A 20,517-nucleotide genomic window follows, 5' to 3' on the forward strand; every position below is an offset into this window, starting at 1 on the left:
AATTAATACTATTATGCTAACTGTAAAAACCTGCTTTTTCTTCTTTAAAAAATAAAATTAATGCAACAAATAATAATGTTTATTGTGATCATTACACTTTCCGTGGTGCATAGAGAAATTTCAAGACGAATGTGCAACCACATTGTGCTAATATTGCTTTTGAATTTGAATTGCTTCAATTTGTGTTCGAAGTTCACTTTATGCACAGACAGGCTAATCAGTACTGAGCCTACAGTTTAAAGTGGTTTGGTTTGATTTGGTGTTTTAAGTCCACTTTATGCACAGTAAGGCTAATCGGGACTGGACCTACAGTTTGAAGTGGGATCCGAACCACTATGTGCCTCCACCGGGTATCGAACCCGGGACCCCTCGATTACAATACGACGACGCTACCACTGCGCCATCGGGGAGGTACCCAAACCACTGTGCAATGTGCCTCCACCGGTATCTAACCTAGGTTATGCTAAAATGTAAAAACTGTGAATAGGTTTTTACCTTCACTTTCAGTATATTTATTTTTCAGCATATTTACATTCTGAACAGAGTAAAATTCACACTAAACACATTTTTTTATATATATATATATTTACAGAACAGTGGTCGATAATGACATACTGAAACCTTGTGCAATTAAACGGCACAAAACAGTTTCAAATGAAAGAAGTTATGGCTTGCATGCTCCCTAATACAATTGCTCATTTCTAAACTTATGCACACACAATATATTATTTGGCTTCTACAGTTCATCTCTGGAAGTTCCACTTGATAAGTAATGCCTGATGGACTCCCACAGACGCACTCCTGGAGTATGAGGATCATCCTTCATCTCCAGCTGCTGCCCTATGTCCAGATACCGCAGTTCATCTTTGGTTGCCTTCTCCCATCTCACAGGAAGAAGCTCAGACTTTTCAGGGGTTGGATTTCTGGAAGATCAATACATGAGTATTTCAGGAATGAGTCGAATTGGGCAAGGTTTGTCAATTTTCCTGTTTTATGCATGCATAAGGCAAATCCTCTGAACTATTGAAACAGATGTCTCACTCACCAAATCGACCTCATCTTACTGCCAATATTTGGATATCCGAATGAACATTTACTGCAAATTGACTTTGCACATATGATTCATGGTGTTTCTGTGGGAAGGCCCACTTTTCAATTTGCTGTAAATTCAGTTCCATTGATTGAATGATGTTATTTTATGCTTCTTTTCTGCCACTTTTGGCTAACTGCAACAATGAGAATGAGTAACGATATGATGAAATTGATGGAGAAACACTCACAAAGAACACACATGCTCTAGTCGGGATTCAAACCCACAACCCCTGACATCACAGTGCATTGTGCACTGTAATTTTGGTGCCTGAAGAAGTAGTCACATATATTTCCATTAAAGTGTTATGCAAATTATTGGAGTTTGTATATGACACTGGCACGTTCTTGTTATTCCCACGTTTATTCAACATTTCCCATCACAGTAGAGATGCACCATGTGATAGAACTCAAGAATATTGACGATGACATAGTTACAGATAAGGTTTGGTTTAATGTCTCTAGATGTGCAAATTCTTAATATATAAAGATTTGGGTGTCATAATACCCTCACATGATCAATGAGAACAAATTCCATTTGCCAAGCATGAGCACCTGATGTCTAATTTTACCGAACAAATGCAGTGCTTACTAACAGCTTATTCGTGGACCATGTTTATGGTTACCAGATCGCTATAATGGCAAAGTGGGACATAATGTCACAAAATGCAGGACTTAACTCAAAATGTAGAACACAAAACATTAACTAAAATAAAAAATCACATTTCCAGAACACCTTAAAAAGTAATTTAAAATTGACACTTTTCAGTTTTAAAGATCTACAATTACAGAGTACCTATCAGCACAGTTTGCAGAATTACTTCAATTATCTATGCAAAATTGTGAATGGCAAAATCAGTTGCAACACGCTCCTCGAGAAATTCCACTTTTAGTGCCTATGTGCACAACACATAATACAAATCTATTTTACACAGGATAGCCTTCAAAAAAAGATCGCTCTTCCACAGACTTTCGATCAAGTGCTCATGTATTTTTCACAGAGTACGCCTTTCGGGTCTAGCATCAGAAAATATGTTGCTAAATAATATTTAATTGTGCCAACTTGACTTATTTGTGTTAATCCCTTGTGTTATTTTGTTATTTTTATTTTTGTACTTTTCATTGTATGTAGATGATTTCAGTGTAAAAAAATATGATTTCTTAATGAATTCTTAAATGCAAAATTTCGAAACTTGTAATCAATATTAAACAATACATTTCTTAAATGTTTTAACTGGTACTTCTCAGAAGAGTCAATTCTTCTCAAAATTTCAGGTTGACAAAATATATTTATAAGAGACTGAACTGACAAATTCATTGAAATTATACTGAACCATTACCAAACATTTTATATACTTTATGAAAAAGAATATTTCCCTCCTGACTTCATTGTGCTGATGGTAATAAAAGTACTCTCTCATTATGACCTGGAATGTCAAACAAATATCCAGCAATTTCCGTAACTTGAAATGGTTCCTCATGTTTTAGTTCAATAACTTTCTTCTCTATGCCCCCTGATTTACAATCAAAATACTCCCTCTGTCCCATAATTATAGTCCGGTATGCCAAAATGGTGACTTTTTATTTATGTTCTTTTGGATACTTGATCGGCCAATTTGTACTGATCCTTGAGTAATAACGTTGTATGACTCATTCCCGTGCTTCATTTTCTTCTTCTGTATACACAAATGTCACAGTTTGTGTATCGGACAAATATTATCGGACACCAAGTGTGTACAAGTGTGACACAAAGTGTACCGGACAATAATTATGGGACAGAGGGAGTATTTAATAAGAATGGGAAACACCTTGTTCCATCAGTACAAACCCAAAGGCAAGAAATTCCACACATGCACATCATCAGAATGGCCCCAAAACTTTGTTCATTAGTTACTTCCGTTCTTGTTCTAGCAGGACAAACTTTATTTTTTTCATGCAGTGGTAGCATCATTGTCTTGTAATCAAGGGGTCCCAGGTTCGATACCCAGTGGAGGCATATAGTGGTTTGGATCCCATTTTATGCTGTAGGTCCAGTCTCAATTAGCCTTACTGTTCATAAAGTGGACTTAGAAAACACCAATTCAATCAATGATAAAAAAAGGTAAAGTTCTCCCCTGTGCATAGCACTACGCCATGAAGGCGTATAGGGGGTGTGGAGGTAACGCACCACACTTTCTTGATCCGGTCGTGAGTGGAGGTGATGTGATCAGCATCACGCCCCTGACTGCCTTTACCCCCCAGGGTTTCCCCCAGGTACCCATGTTATTCGATGCTGGGTGGGCACCGGGGCCACTTCCATCGTTAGAAAAGTTCCCAGATTTGAACCAGCCGGGGATCGAACCCGGGACCTTTAGCATGGTAGTCAGACATGTTGACTATTGAGTTTGGGAATGCAGTCCTTAGACTTGTAATTTGCATAATTTATCTTTCTTCAACTGTGAACACGCATTTTCCTTATTAATATTATGTGACGCTCAAAATGTAGGACATTTATAATATTTTTTCAAATTCTTCCTGGATGCTGGACAAGACGACTAAAATATAGGACATGTCCGGGAAAAGCTGCACGTCTGGTAATCCTAACCATGTTACCCATGAAAATCGTTTTACTCAAAGGCCACCAGACTTGCATTTTGTGGACTACTTTTAGAGCTATTTTAAGGTAAGTCTACAAACTAGACTACGAACTATTCAGGGCATGCATTACAACCGAATTGAATGGCATCGACATATCAGAAAAGAAGTTGAAACAAGTTCAAATGATTGTCAATGAGGATAGGAATAGGGGAGACACTTTCATCAGTTGCAGTGGTGGCAAGTAATTCTCATATTATGTACCTATAATTTCAATGTAGTTCTCTTGTTGTATTAAACTTTTTTAGTAACTTAAAAACTGATACTTTCCACTGAAGTCTCCTGTTGATTTATTCTAACAAAATGTAAACTCTCCTTCAAGGTCATAACCTGCTGAGCAATGTTTAGGATGTTCAGATACACACATATCGCCACTGTTTTCTAGCTTTCGAGACCATTGCCCATTTCTCCTTTTTAAGTAGCTCTGTGAGTGTCCTCACGATACTGGATAAATACTCGGATGCTTCCATAGGTAATCAAACACAGACCAGTTCTACAAAAAGCGGAACCATCGACTCTTCTCAAGTATGTGTGAATCATATGCTATTTATGCATATGTATAGTATATTAAATATGACTGACCTCTGAACAAAATATTTATTTACAATAGATATTTACAACAAAACATTTGCAGATATTCAAATGTAAAAAAAAAAAAAAAGGTAAAGTGTTCCCCTGTGCATAGCACCACGCCATGAAGGCGTATAGGGGGTGTGGGGGTAACGCCCCACACTTTCTTGATCCGGTCGTGAGTGGGGGTGATGTGATCAGCATCACGCCCCTGACCGCCTTTACCCCCCAGGGTTTCCCCCAGGTACCCATGTTATTCGACGCTGGGTAGGCGCCGGGGCCGCTTCCAACGTAAGGAAGAAAATTATTTATTCTTTAAATACCTGAAGTTGCTTATGTTATAAAAAGTTACTTGCATTCTCAAACTCATTGTCAGCATTCTAACATTAGAATGTTAACAAATCAAGATCATAAATACACAACTTACCTAGTCTGGCCATAAATACTGTTACACACTATTTTGTGAATAAATTTAATATGGTTTCAGATTTTTAAATGTTCTCTTAGTATGTTACACTTACATATATTACACACAAATAGTACCAATCAGTTTTCAAAATATCTACTTTTCACCCTCACACAGGCTCGAAGTCTTCCTGGCCAGGCATCTATTGCAGCACGGATGGTCTTGATGGGAAAGTCTGCCCCTGCTGCTATCAAGGAGCGCTTTTAACTTTCAATTATAGGGTGCCTCTTCTTGCAGACATCCCCTCTAGCTCTGGGCATAGTTTATAGTCCAAGGTACTGAGATCATGGCTATCAGATGGCCAATCAAAAGTGGAGATGAAATCGAGTACACTGGTCTCCAGTCACCGTCGCGTCATCCTTGCCTTATTTACTGGGGCAGAATATTTCTTGAACATCCAGGATTCATTGTGAAACATTGTTTGGTTCAACAGTGTCACGAGAGGGTCGACACTTTCCACATACACTTTCGCATGGCTTTTAAGCCCTTTTCTCAAAAATAAAGCCTGGTGAAACTCTCATAGCTCACCCCCACCAAACCATGACTGAGGAGGGCTGGTGGCATCTCTGATTTTTGGGAACTCTCTCACAAACGTCTCAAGAGTGTGAAGCATACACCCTTTCATTTTTGCGGTTAAAACTTTATTCAGTGATGAACAATTCCTTATGAGTGAAGAAATCCTGCAATGCCCATTGGCAACGTACTGCTGCCCGCCATCTCGATTTCAGTTCCCTCTGCTTCTTCACTTGTGTCGTCAGGAAAATTCCAGTAAGTACCCTGAAAATTGATTGTTGTGAAATGTTCAGCTCCTGTGCCATTATCACTTGCTTCCGGATGGGATTTTGGTGGATGCGAGCAATCACTACTTTAACAGCCGCAGCTGTTCGTATGGTGTGAAGTCGACCAACTCTTGGGCGATCTTTCATGCTACCAGTATCAGTGAATCTCTGGATTGTCTAATACACAAACATTTTGCTGATCTTTGGGATTTTTAGGGGCTGGAAAATCTCAGCAAGTGACTTCCCAACATTATGCAGAGCAATTATGGCTACTTTGTTTTCATATTTGCCCCACTCCATCCTAAGCACAAGAAGATACACACTTGCTCTTTCACAGCTGAACACACAATGGTCAGGAGTGAACTTCAGCACAAGCATGATTCATGAGCCTGACTATCACATGTACAGTCCAAGCCAAAAGTTTGTAACAGTATTTATGGCCAGACTAGGTATATTAATATTTTTTTTATGAGCACGCAGACATCTGGAACTTTAAAAGAAAGTCATGTGAAGAAAACTCACCCTGTGTTGGCAAAATTTGTCCACATTGTGATCATCCTGTCTTTGGTCAGCACCTCTGGATCAGTGGGTTTAAGCTGTAGATTCATATAAGGAATAGGAAACATGTACACAACATCGTCTCCATGTGACACACCTTGCAAGTAAAAGTATATTATCAGCAAATTATTACATTAATAGACCTCCAGCTATAAATTCTTATTTCTTATTAATTCTTGATTCTATGCTGATCAAGAAAAAGCACTTTAATAAAAAAATGCAATTTTACAGCATACGCTTTTTGTGTTTATTCTTTTAAGAGCAAACATGACAGATATGATATACATGTTGGAACATCACTGTTTAGAATCTTTACACATGCCTACTATATGTTTATACTAATAATATTTTCTTTAATTGATTCATTGAGACTTAAATGAAATGAACGGAAAATGTTACAAAAATATATATTACAACAAATATATTCAAACAGTTAATATGGAGCCTAGCGAAACTGAACGAAGACTGTTTGCGGTTGTTAGGTATAAATTTGAAGATTCAGACTGCTTTGGTAGTTTAGATACATATATGGAATCAAAACTAAATGCACAATCTTATCCCGCTATGCTCTATATTTTCCCTCAAAATGGAATGTTCATATACATGCCATGGATCTAACCTAGAACCTTTGTTGCTGAAATTGAAAGTCAATTGCTTGATGCACTCAGCCACTAAAGTGCACTCTGTCACCAAGACGGAATATTTGTGTCTGTGTAAAAACATTCCCCTTGCACTGTTATTTGTTACTTTTGTAGCAATAATATTGTGGAAAGGTGAGTAGTTCCTCATCTGGATAGGCAGGAGTGTCTAAAATTGCCACTTTTCAAGTCCTCTTTATTCTAGCTGTATATTCCAAAATTGACGAAGTTGCACATCACAACAGAAGTTTGTAAATTGATCTCATGCTCTCCCCAATAAACAGGGCAAGTTGGACACTCGCCTGAGGCCCCATTCTTCAGGGGGCACCACATCATTTAAAAATTGTTTGTGTACGTTTTATTATGAGTTTAAAGGATGCTGATCCTTCCATTTTAGCAATAATCTGATTTTCATGACTTTGTGGATTGCTTTGACATGCATAAAAATATACAAAATTACAAGTACTATGTAAAAATAATGTTCAAATATTTCAATCGAAAATAATTAATATGCAATGCTTGTTTAATTTGAGTTCTTGTTTTGAGTCCACTTTATGCACATGTAGGCTAATTGGGAATGTACCTACAGTTTTAAGTGAGATCTGAACCACTATGTTACTGCACCAACTATGTTACTGCACCAACTATGTTCCTGCACCAGGTATCAAACCTGGGACCCCTTGATTACAAGTTGATGCTGTTACTAATATTCCATTTGGAACGTCACATATTATTTGTTTAATTATAGAATGACATCATAAAATAAAAATATTATTTGATATTAACCAATGCAAATTTACTATAGCGTCAAACTTCAATAAAAGATAAAGAAAGAGAATTTATGAAATGAAATGTTATTGGCTATGATTACAAATTGTCACTTTCATAGATAGATAGGCAGTTTTGCAATAAAATATAATGAATGATGCATCAGTCAAACACAAGCAAAACGAAACACAAATTTAAAAACTTTAATTACTCTCCCATTATTCAACATGGGACAGACCTTGCAAGTAGAAGTATATTATCAGCAAATTATTACATTAATAGACCTCCACGTATAAAAAAAATTCTCGAAATAACACAATTAATATGCAGGTTAATAATATTTTTAAACCCTTATCTGAAAACAATTTTAACCAAATCAAAGAATTACAATGTTAATTTTACGCACCAGTAAAAATTCTATTAATTCCAAACTACATGAACAGGAACTACACAAAGAAAATAAATGTAATGACACTGACACACAAAATACTTTACCTTCTGGACTCATTGGACCTAGGAATACTTTCCCCATACTATATTGTCCTTGTGCAGTGAATATGTAGAAATACACAGGAGATCCATTGTCTAGATGAAGTTTTGCTGCAGCTATTGCAGGAGCAACAAAAAAGTTATCTGAATCCATCTATCAAAAGACAAGAACAGAATAGAACAAAAGTTAAAAAAAACAAATATAGAAATCGAATTTGTGCTTTGAGTTTTTCATAAAGTGCTCATTACAGATCTGAGTATATCAACATAGAGACTGTTGCTATTCATTTAGTAAAATTCAGTAAACGTCTCATGCAGTTAATTCATCAAAAAACTGATTCCCATAAGTGAATCAAACCAAGAACCATCAGATCCAAGGTATAAAATTATTTGACTGAATTTTTAACATAAATTTATAAAGTAGGATTTAATAAATACTAAACAATATATTGGCCGATATTTTACCAATCTGATACAAAATGAAGACCTTGAATTTCTCATTCATGACCATAATTCTATGCTGATTGATAAAAAGCACTTTTTAAAAAATGCAATTTTACAGCAGGCAGTTTTTGTCTTCATTCTTTTAAAAGCAAACATTCCAGATATGATATACATATTGGAACATCACTGTTTAGAATCTTTACACATGTCCACTATAAGCTTTTACTCATAATATTTTCTTTAATTGATTCATTGAGACTTGAAAGAAATGAACGGAAAATGTTACAAAAATATATATTACAACAAATACAGTATGTAACATTCTTATTCATACACACGGATTTTCAAAGAAAATGCTTTAATATCTGAAAGGAAATACACTCTTTTGAAATGTTTTCTTTACAATTCAATAACTAATATAATTAGGAACATAAAATCTTACCCAAATTCTGTATAATAAATAAACAATAATAAATTAAATGAAACTGAAAGAGGAACATGCCATTTTTTGTACAACTTTTCTATTCGTACACTTAATAATATAAAAGAAAAAAGTATATTCAGAGCAAATTGACTGACAGTTCTAATACTTTGATGCATATCTTTTGGCTTTAATTACTGCTTGACACCTGTTCCTCATAGAATTAACCAGTTTCCGACATGTTTCAGAGCTTATTTTATTATTCCACTCGGCTTGCACAACAGTTTTCAACTCTTGTTTAGACTTGACGCCTGCTTTATGGACTCGTGTCTTTAACATTGCCCATAAATGCTCATTGGGATTTAAGTCTGGACTTTGAGCTGGTGTTTGTAGTAGTTTGGGCACATTCCATATTAGCCAATTCATGTTGACTCTCGCCTTATGCTTACTGTCATTGTCTTGTTGGAATCTGTAGATAGGCGGCATATCCATTTTTTGGGCACTGCTTTACATTGTTCTTCAATATGTCCAAATAGACATATGCATCCATGATACCATCAATAAACTGTATGTTACCAACACCTTTGGACGACATACAGCCCCAAATCATTAATGACCCACCACCGTGGTTAACTGTTGGAACTGTGTTAATGTGATCATTGTGTTTATTTGATTTTCTCAAGACCCTATTTATCCCATGTGACCAGTATATATTAATCTTGGACTTGTCTGAACATATTACACTATCCCAAAATTCCTGGTCCTTGTGGATGTGCTCTTTCCCAAATGAAAGTCTATTCCTGTGATTCACCTTTTTACATACGGCCTCTTTCGTGGTATTCTGCCATGATATCCATGCTTCCACAAGGCACGTCGGACAGTTTGATGGGACATCATCTTGCCAGCAACATTTTCTACTAACGGTCGTAACTGTGGAACACTTAGTCGGGAATTTTCTCGCACTCTTTTTAAAATAAAGAGTTCATCACGTTTATTCAACAGTCTCTCTTTTTGTTTTCTCGGCACATTCTGTGTTGAACCTTCCTCTCTAAATTTGTTTACTATGTATTGAACTGTGGAGTGTGATTTATTGACTGTTTGTCCAATTTTCCTTAACCAATAACCTCTAAGAGCCAAATTTATAATAACATCCTTCAGATTGGAACTACATTCCTCACCTTGCCCATTTTGAACACACTGATAGATAGACGATAGGCATACAACAATACCTATGCCAGCATTCCGCTTGACGGGGAGCGCGCCTGCATGTTCAAACGTGTTATGAAGTTGCAAACTGCACGAAATTGCCCGAATAGCGAGGAAGATTGAAACTCTTGCCTGTACGAATAACAATGTTGCATGAAACAGCGTGTTTTCTCTTTTCACACAAATTATATGCTCTGTTTATACACTTTGAACATACATTTTTATTGACATTTGTTGGTGAAACCTTCATTAACATTAATTTTCTGGTACATATGAAAATGATTATATTTACTAGTAGATATGACATTTTCTCCTCGAAAATTCTATGTGTACGAATAACAATGTTACATACTGTATATTCAAACAGTTAATCTGAGGCCTAGCAAAACTGAACAAAGACTGTTTTCAGTTTGTTAGGTATAAATTTGAAGATTCAAATTGCTTTGGTAGTTTAGATATATGGAATCAAAACTAAGTGCACAATCTTATCCCGCCATGCTCTATATTTTCCCACAATTAGATTTATCACATGGCTAATTTTGCAATCTCAGATTGATTGAATAATTTTGATAGTATACACTTATACACTTATATATATAAGTGCAAACCCATTCAATAAATAAGAACAAAATTCCCACAATCTTACGCCACAGAACTCCAGTAGCGTATTCTTCAGTGTTACCAGTAAAACAATTTTTTTCAAATATATAGAAAGCATGACATGACTTGACCACTGTGGTTCGCATTAAATTTACAATAAATTACATTACTTATTACAGAGGACTGTTAATTACAAATAATATCACTGCATGATCATCACGGGAATATCAAACAGTTTGATTCAAACTTCAAATTCAAGTAAAGGATTTTGTTTGTCATCTCATAGGGACCAATTGCTCCAATTTATAAGTTGAGGTGGAGGTGATATGATTGCCTCTTTACTTTCAGACATTTTTATTTTTTTTTATTTTTCAGTTTTTCTGCCACTTTTGTCTAATTGAAGTAACGAAAATGAGTGATGATTGGATGGAAGTGATGAAGATACAATAAAAAAGAACACCCTTAAGAACTTGAACCTGGATATTTCAGAACCAAGGTCAAAACTTGACCACTGTTCAGCCACCGACCCAACATCACTCTCTCTGTTTCACTATTATCCAATGCTTAAAATGAAGGGGGTGGTGCAGGGGATGATGTCCCCCAGCTAGCAAAAGTGTTTCAAAACATCCCCCCACCCCCTTCTGTCTCATTGTGACCAAGTTAAACCATAGGAGTATCCCCCACTGAATACATTTTCCACTTCTGGCACTGCCTTTATCCATCCATGACAGAATACATTTCTGTTTTTGGATCTATCTGTGTCGTATTTCTTTCTGCTAGTGAGAATAATCTGCACAAAAAAATGTTTCCTTTTTTTTAATTAACCCACCATCGTGAGGCAATTTGGGTGCTATGAGTGAGTAGCATAACCCAGTCACGGATGTCTCCTATAACAGCTGGTAGATTCAACATGCTGACCCCATGTCACCCCATTACGGTTGAAGATCTCCACACCTGTATGTAGGATTGTGGGAGGGAGACTGGGAGTCAGGAGAAAGGCCAAGGCTCTTACGGCTGTACAGCCATGGATTATTATTTACATATTTATTATTATTAATAATAGATTGGAAAATTTCACTTCTCACTTTTTAAGGTGCTAGTAATACCCTCCAAGAAGTATCTGGTGGGTGAAGCTGCACTCAGTTCTGATGTTGCTTCAGACAGTGCAAGCCACTATGTTATAAGTACGCCCAGTGCACAATACCCAGGCAGTAATTCAATATAAGCATTGAGCTTAACAAGTGAAATACAGAGAGACTGAATCCCATAGAATATAGTTCAGGAATACAACAATATCATAGAAAAGAAAACAAAAAAAGGTAAAGATGAAGTGCTCCCCTGTGCATAGCACTATGCCATGAAGGCGTATAGGGGGTGTGGGGGTAACACCCCACACTTTCTTGATCCAGTCGTGAGTGGGGGTGATGTGATCAGCATCACGCCCCTGACCACCTTTACCCCCCAGGGTTTCCCCCAGGTACACATGTTATCCGACCCTGGGTGGGCACCGGGGCCGCTTCCATCGTTAGAAAAGTTTCCGGATTTGAACCGGCCGGGGATCGAACCCGGGACCTTTAGCATGGTAGTCAGACGTGTTACCGACTGAGCCACCGTGGCCACCAGAAAAAAAAAAAACAAAAAAACAAGGAAAAATCAAAAAGGCAGCCTCAATAGTCATTTCTATACCTAATAACCCTTGCCAGCATAGATTTCAAGTAAACATGGATAGTCCTTTTCAAGAAATAAAAAGGAATTAGCATCTTAAATGGAGCATAAAAATAGTACAAAGTTATGGAGTGTGTGAGATAATGCAGTGGTTAGCACTAGGTGTAAGTTGGTTAACAGAAGATGTAAGTTGTGCTTAAATGGTATTGGCATACTTACTTGAATAAGTTCATTGATGGATTCTGCAGATATTTCCTTCTTTCCAAAATAAAAATCTCTTATTTTCCGTGATATTTCCTTTGATTTCCCTGTATTTCTTTCATACCCTTCATATATGGGTATAACAGTCTCGAACTTATCATTAATATCCTGAAGCAGTTGTGGATTTGCAAGGAGCACTGCAATTAATGTCAATTGTTCATACAAAAAAAAAAGAAAACTTTTCATTTTTCAAGTAAATACAAGAATATAAACTATGACTAAACTCTGTGGCACAACGGCCCTTTTAAGGGCCAGGCTGTGCCATTCAATATACCTAAGTATCATTGGATGATACATATCTGATGATACATGCTTCTGAGTCCCATTGCTAATCTGGTTTTCAAGACAATAGTCCCCCAATTTTCAACATTAATATTTTTGAGTTCTCACTGGATTGAACCCAGGACTACTCACAGCAAAGGCAAGTGTGGTAAACATTTGGCTACGTAAAAGTTCTTCAAGGAATACAGTATCTATAAAAATAAATATCATAAATGTGGCTAGTAGTTATTCAATCGCCAGAACCAAATAATACATTGGTTTAAATAACTATAGCGAGGATATCAAAGCAAGCAAATTTCTTTGTGAAGCTTTTTTAATGGTGAGGGATGATGACATCAAGATATCAGCCAGTTCAGTTCGGACAGGCTTCTCAGCTTTTGAGAGATATTGTCACATTTGTCAACTCTATCCAAACTAATCTGACTAGTATCCTAAGATAATATCTTCAGTAAAGCAAACAAGTTGATCAGAAAGGAATGTTATTTAATAAATCAAACCAAATATGTTCATATGTATTTGGAATACATTATCATTGTAGAATGAAATATAATAGCTTTGCAGAAGATGCATGAAGCAGTTGTTATTTTAAAAGAAGCATCAATAATAGGACTTCATACAAGAAGAAAATAGAATTAAATTTACTGTTAATATTCAAATTATTGAGGATACATCATCACTGAGGATGTGTTTCTTTCACCAAATGCTAACACAGTTACAAAACAATGAAATCAATTTAACTCGAAAAATTATGTATCAAATGCTTACAGTACAATAAATTCTACATGGACATGAATCGCTATCAAGAACATTGTAAAGCAGATATGGAGGAGGCTGTATAGGCCTTATAGATATGAAGTTTTATTCTAACCTTTCACTCATGAGGAAATTTTGCAGTTAATTTCATTGGTCTTATCTACATTTCACCAGGCATTTCTCTAACTCATTTTCACGTGCAGTATCATTCAAGCTCTCTTGGTGAATGTGTTGTAAGGTCAATGCAATCTATTGGGCTGTACCTCATAAGATACAGCACATTACGAGTTACTGGGTACATGTGAACATTCATCATCATCATCATCCTTCCCCGTTTCCTGCCTCTGACTGGGTTGGCATAGAAGTCAAGCCTCTCCATTTTTTCCTGGTCTTCCACCACTCCTCTCTTTCCACGGTGTTCCAATCTTGTCCTCTTCTCTTAACACACTACACTATCTGCTCTTTCCACCAACATCTTGGTCTCACCCTTGGCCTTGTTCCCACTCCTTGTGCATGGTAATGTTAACATTAATGATCCCAAAAGTGGAAATATTATCACTGCATAATTGGAAAAAGTTAATGATGTACACCACAAATAGGAAAAAATGAGTTTAAATGGATCAGAGATCCTTGTCAGCGCAGTTTTTCGAGAATTGAGAGGGGCAATAAAATCTATTGTTCTGTTGCCTGAACACTCAGCTATAATGTAATTTCATATATGCAACTTTATCCTTTGTTGTGTGTGTTGAAAACACCATTTTTTGGTGAATTTAGTCCAATGTTATACTTGAGATAAAACACATTTTTTAAAAAAAGTTCACCAAAACATCTAAGTCTTTACCTTCAGACATATAAGAGCTTCAGGAAAGTACTAAATTTCTTAATACCGTATCGTACCCAAGGTATTGGGTAAGAAGTATAAAGTCTTAGGATAGCAGGAAGCAGAGAAAGGAATGCAGAATAAGCAATTAGGCAAACGTGAGGTGAGTGTTGGGATTGTCAGGAAGTGTGAGCAGTTGGCGAGAATAGGAGAGAGAGTAAGGACTACGGATTGTGAGAGAGGAGCAAAGTGGGGAACGACTATTGGACGATGGTGTGTGACAAGAGACAAGTGATAGTTGAGAGGACAAGCTAGGAACAATCTCCATATATTTGTAAGGCAAGTAATATCCTTTCCTTAACCAATCCATATCGGTTCAGTCACGGAGAGTATAAAACCCATATCTAATCTAAGTTGATTTCTATCGCCATTCCTTTAAAAGGTAACCTCTTGCATTTGTCACATTTAGGCCAAGCGAGTGATAACCATCTGAGAGATGAATAACAAATAACTACATCACCCAATTAAATCTAGAGGTTCTAGGTTCGATCCCAAACGCAGCATGGGAGTTGCGTTACGTGGTGGAGGCTGCTTAGGGCTTCTCATCCATTTTTGCAAATGTGATGAGAAAACACTGCAGTACGTGAAATACTGCGATTTTCATCTATTTCATCCCGAAATATGATGAAAATAATAGAGCCTCCTAGCTTTTCAAATTACTTACGTGAGATATGGCGCCGGAATTTTCACTTGTTAGCGCTTCACGTTGTGTTAATTATCAATTGTTACCAAAGATCAAGAAAAGAAAGCAAAAGATAGGCCTAGCAATATGCTACGCGGTAAGGCACAAATAAATAAGAGTAGAGTTGTAACTAGGTTATTCGGCTATTGGCTTGTGAAAAGATGAGAATTAACACTAGGATGTTGCATAAAGGTTGGTTAAATATTTTAAAGATGTGTTCGGTACTGTCGTCACTCTGTTACGCGATTGTTGAACTAACTTATCAAATTTCCGGGAGAGTAAACAATTGGATTGCTGATAATGTCCTGTCAAAGCCACGGGGGGATGAGAAATGTAAACAAGCAACTTAGTGCTAATTTTAAGCTAATCAAGCATTTTTCCTGCGCATAGGCTAATCATAGAATCATGGCGCAATCTAGATTTATCCACCCCGACATTTTCAAAACTATCCAGTTTCAAGGTAACATTCACGAGGATGTATTAAAATTCATTGACAAATTTGAAAGTTTAGCTATTCTTAATGAGTGGAATGACTCAAAGAAAAGGCAAATGCTACCGGCATTTTTGGCTGATTCAGCATTGGAATGGTTCAATACTTGGAGTCGAACTCAGGAAGCACAGGATTTAGATTTTGTAACTTTAAAAACTAAAATTGTGGAAGAATTTACGGAACCGGGGGACACTTTTTAATTAGAGGAACAAATCAGATTACGCTTCCATCAGGAAAATGAACCTGTTTCAAAATATGTGAGAGAAAAACAGTTATTGTTATTAAAATTAGATCCTGCCATGGACATTAGTGAGCAAATTAAGCAAATAAGCGGGGGTTTACAACCTAACTTTATAAAAGAAGTTTATAACAGGGAATATGATTCAGTGCATGAAATGTTACGAGACCTGAAACATGTTGAACAATTCAAATATCTCGTGCAAAAACGTAAAATTCTAGAAACTGAATGTGAGACAATGAAAGCTCTGTCGTGTTCTGAATCGAGTCGAGCCTACATGCCGACTCAGCAAGCTATCACGTTGCAGCGCACGGTCAATGATCATGTTGACATAAGTTATTCTCAGGCTAATCGGGAGATCGAGGAACGATTAAATGCACTGCAACAAGACCTTGATCAATTACAGTCGAACACGGGACTCCAGTCTCATGAGTCAGATTTAGTTTTGCAATTTCAGAATCTTGAGGCTAAAGTAAATGCACTTGCAGAACATCGGAAAAAACATTCATTCACTGAGTCATCATTCTCATATCCAGTTAGAGAATATGAACATAGATATAGAAACAATAGAAGAACCTATTATCATAATAGTAATCATAGAGCTCAGAATAGAAATACTTGGCATAATAACCACAATAATAATCTCGACACACAGTCGCAAAGCTCGCATAGGGGGCGATGGCGCAATGGCGGTAACCCTCGATTTCAGCGTTCGCATTTTTCATCTTCATCGCCGCGAACATTTTTGGAGCAACAACAGGGACGCGAAGATCCAAATAATCATACTAATCAGGTTGTACATACAAATCATTCTACTTTTCGTCAGAACAGAAGCAATTTTAAAAGAGTAAGACCTGCATATGACGGGGACCTAGGTGTAGGACCTTCGGGAAAAACTCTAACGGTCTCTACTTTTCCTTCTGAAGATCTGATTTACATCAATGTGAAAGTAGATGGGGAAATTCGACAGTTTATCCTGGATAGTGGAAGTCAAATTTCGGTAACGGGAGATAAGAACATACCAGTCAATGCCAAGCGATTTAATATAAATACTGCGATTAGAGGGGTCACTAATAGTCAACTGACGGTTAAGGAAATTGTGTTACTACCATTTTCTATACATAACCAAACATTTGTTCATCCATTTAGAATCGTTAAGGATTTTAATCAAATTACTATATTAGGAAATGATTTCTTGAAGGGACAAAAGGCTAAGTTAGATTTTGAGGAAAATAAGCTTACCTTGCATAGATTTGGCACACCTCCTAGAAACCAAATTAAAAATGAGAATAAGAAAGCTTTTGACGTGTCAATCAAAGTTTCCCATTTGTTACATCATGTTTTGCAACCAGAATTTGTAGCTGCTAAAAAGATAAAAGTGAAACCCAGGACGCATTTGTGCATTCCATTGAAATTGGCTAATTCATATGACAAGGATAGAACACTCTTGGAACCGGACCTACAGTTTCAAGAGAAAACGGGATTGATGGTTGCCAGAGCAATTATTAATCCGGATTCGAATCTCATTTGGATCACAAATCCTTTAAATTATAATGTTACAATTAAGAAAGGCACTATTATCGGGAAAGCTGAAACATGGGATAGGCCAATCATGAGTAACACTAATGATGAGAATAAGGATGAGATTGGTGAACAGGCACAGGTTTTTGCGACGGAAGAGTTAGGGAACGTCAGTGACGCACGGGCGGACCCTAGTCGGTTTGATGTGAATCCGAATTTAGAACCCCAGCAAAAGGAGCAACTTTTGGCTGTTTTAATGAAATATCCACATGTTTTTGCGTGGTCAAAGGATGATATAGGTAGAGCCACGAATTATAAACATAGAATTCAACTAAAAGATTACACAGAATTTCACTTAAAATCCTACCCGATTCCAGTTCACCTTCGTGATGAAATTAAAGATCAGATTGAGACTTTATTAAAGCAAGGTGTTATTTCTCCTACAAAATCACCCTTTAACTCTCCAGTTATCCTTGTAAAGAAGGCAAAGGGGGGTTATAGATTATGCCAGGATTATCGCAGATTGAATGTTTCGTCTGTATTTGACGCTCTGGGTGTGAATAACATCAATGAAATATTATACAATATGGGGGGCAAGAAATATTACTGTACGGCGGACTTGAAGAGCGGATTCTTTAATATTCCTCTCACCGAGGACAGTAAGAAATATACAGCATTTACAATACCAGGAATGTCACAGTATCAAATGAACGTCGTGCCACAGGGCCACGTCAGTTCATCAAGTGCGATGACTCGTTGCATTCACCTTGCTTGCTCAAATTTGGATCCCAATCACTTTGCCCATTATGTGGACGATTTATTTTGCTTCGGAAATACCTTTGAAGAAATGCTCGTAACTCTGGAGAAAATGTTACAATGTTTACAGGCCGCGGGATTGAAACTTGCAATAGAAAAATGTCACTTCGGCTACACTGAGATCATTGCTTTAGGACATAAAATTTCAAAATTTGGCTATCGGATCAATGACAAAATCATTGATTCTATCAAGAAATATAAGACACCGACAACTGTGAAACAAGTTCGCACATTTCTCGGATTAACATCTTATGTCAGGAAGTTTTTAAAATCATATTCCGAGATGGCACTTCCCTTGCAAAAATTGATAGGAAAAAAGAAGAAATTTCTCTGGGGGGAAGAACAGCAAACTGCGTTTGAGAGGTTGAAAGAGGCTTTACTTACAGCTCCTGTATTAATGGCATATGACCCATCCAAAGAAGTAAGGGTATATACGGATGCAAGCAGTAAGGCTATTGGCGCGGTGATTTTACAACCGAATGCGAACGGTGATTTTCAGCCTATTTCCTACTGCAGTAGAGTTTTAAAAGACCATGAAACTCGACTTTCAACCATCGAGCAAGAATTGTTGGCAATCATATACGCATTTAAGTCATTCAGATTCTTTTTACTTGGGAGACATTTCGAATTATTTACCGACAACCAAGCAATCACATTCATTCGCTCCTCAACGCAACTTTCAAACAAATTATTTAGATGGTACACGTTGATGGCCGAGTTCGATTTTACGCCAATTCACTGCAAAACTACACAAAATATGGCGGATGCTATCAGCAGAGAAACAGAACATGATCCAAAGGATGAAGATGAGGAGCTTCCAGAGCCACGTACATTGTTATTGTTAGATGAGACAATTGATGTTGCTATACACCAACGAGAGGATTCTTTTTTTGGACATATCATCAATATTTTGGAAGGAAAAGAAGACGAGGGGGGCAACAACCCACCCAACCCCTCCCTGCAGAGGCAAGCTTGCTATTATGTTATGGAAAATGGACTTCTTTATAGACAACATAAACTGGGAGCTACGACTAAAAAATTATTATGCATACCGAAGTCACTTCGCAACACTGTCATTGAGACATTGCATAGTTTACCAGCTGGAGGAGCGCATTACGGCTTCACTAAAACATACAAAAATGCACTAGATAGGATTTACTTTCCATTTATGAAGAACCATATTCAGAAAATGGTAAAGGAGTGTGTAATTTGTCAGCAGAATAAGCGCATAAAAGGAGCACCATATGGAGAACTTTTAACGTTCAACTCACAGAAACCATTCGATAGAATCGCTTTAGATTTTAGCGGACCGTATCCACCAAGTGGTTTGCTCCGCCATAAATATATACTAAGTGCAATCGATCATGGTACTCGATTTTTAATTGCTCAATCAGTAGCAGATACTTCAAGTGAGACAGCAGCTAACTTCCTTTTTGAAAATGTAATTCTACGCTTTGGATGTCCTTCTCGTATAGATACGGACAGAGGTACTTCATTCACAGCTAGTTTATTTAAAGAACTATCGGAGAAATGTGGAATCCAACTTAAATTCGCTCCAGCAGCTAATCACAATTTAATTGGATTATTGGAACGATCACATGCTATTTTACAGGGACTTATGAAGAACTTTGTGAACTCAAAACACACAGATTGGCTTTTATACTTGCAATCGGCAGTATGGTCGTACAATGTTAATTACCAGGAGAATTTGAAAAACAGTCCATTTTTTCTTCTTCATGGATTTACGCCTAGATTAGTCTGGGAGAGCGGACTACATTTAACGCCCAGTGTGAATGTAAACAACGAGATGAGATTCAAGATTCTGGAAAAAGCACGAGAAGCAGCTTATGAGTCTCTACAGAAACGCCACCGACAAGCAAAAAAGTACTACGATAAACGTCATCAGTCCATTGAATTTACGCCAGGAGAATCGGTTCTAGTATACGATGGCAGTCATCGTGTACACACCGCTAAATGCTTTTCGGGAGTATATAAAGGACCTTGTAAAATTATAGCAAAAGAAAATCCCAATGTTTACAAAGTGGAATATAAGACAAAACGGGGACAGACAGTCGTAGACTCAATTTCGGTCCAGAGATTGAAGAAATACTATGCTTCGGAACACGGTAGCGGCGATGAGAATGTAAATGGTGAAGATGAGACTGAAGAACAGGAACAGTCAGGAGTGAATGAGTGAGAACATACCTTTTACCCTGTACGTAACTTCCTTTTCAGTACTCTGATGCTCTAAATAAATTTTACATCTT

The 20,517-nt window shown here is 37.1% G+C and overlaps 1 protein-coding gene across 2 annotated transcripts in view; it reads right to left on the minus strand.

Moving 5' to 3' along the window:
* Positions 1-447: 447 nt before the first annotated feature.
* Positions 448-20,517, minus strand: part of LOC145978827 (juvenile hormone esterase-like) — a 69,396-nt gene continuing 49,326 nt past the window's right edge. The window contains exons 6-9 of one of the 2 annotated variants that reach the window (XM_083111698.1): positions 12,547-12,725; positions 7,998-8,145; positions 6,061-6,193; positions 448-923 (exon numbers count right to left, since the gene is read on the minus strand). In XM_083111698.1, coding sequence (XP_082967824.1) covers positions 737-923; positions 6,061-6,193; positions 7,998-8,145; positions 12,547-12,725 — 647 coding nt within the window. In that variant the 3' untranslated portion in view covers positions 448-736. The remainder of the gene's footprint in view (positions 924-6,060; positions 6,194-7,997; positions 8,146-12,546; positions 12,726-20,517) is intronic. The other variant, XM_083111696.1, reaches the window with a different exon arrangement.

The sequence above is a fragment of the Lepisma saccharinum genome, chromosome 25 (genome assembly GCF_977018435.1).
Source record: "Lepisma saccharinum chromosome 25, izLepSacc3.1, whole genome shotgun sequence".
NCBI classification, from domain to species: domain Eukaryota; kingdom Metazoa; phylum Arthropoda; class Insecta; order Zygentoma; family Lepismatidae; genus Lepisma; species Lepisma saccharinum.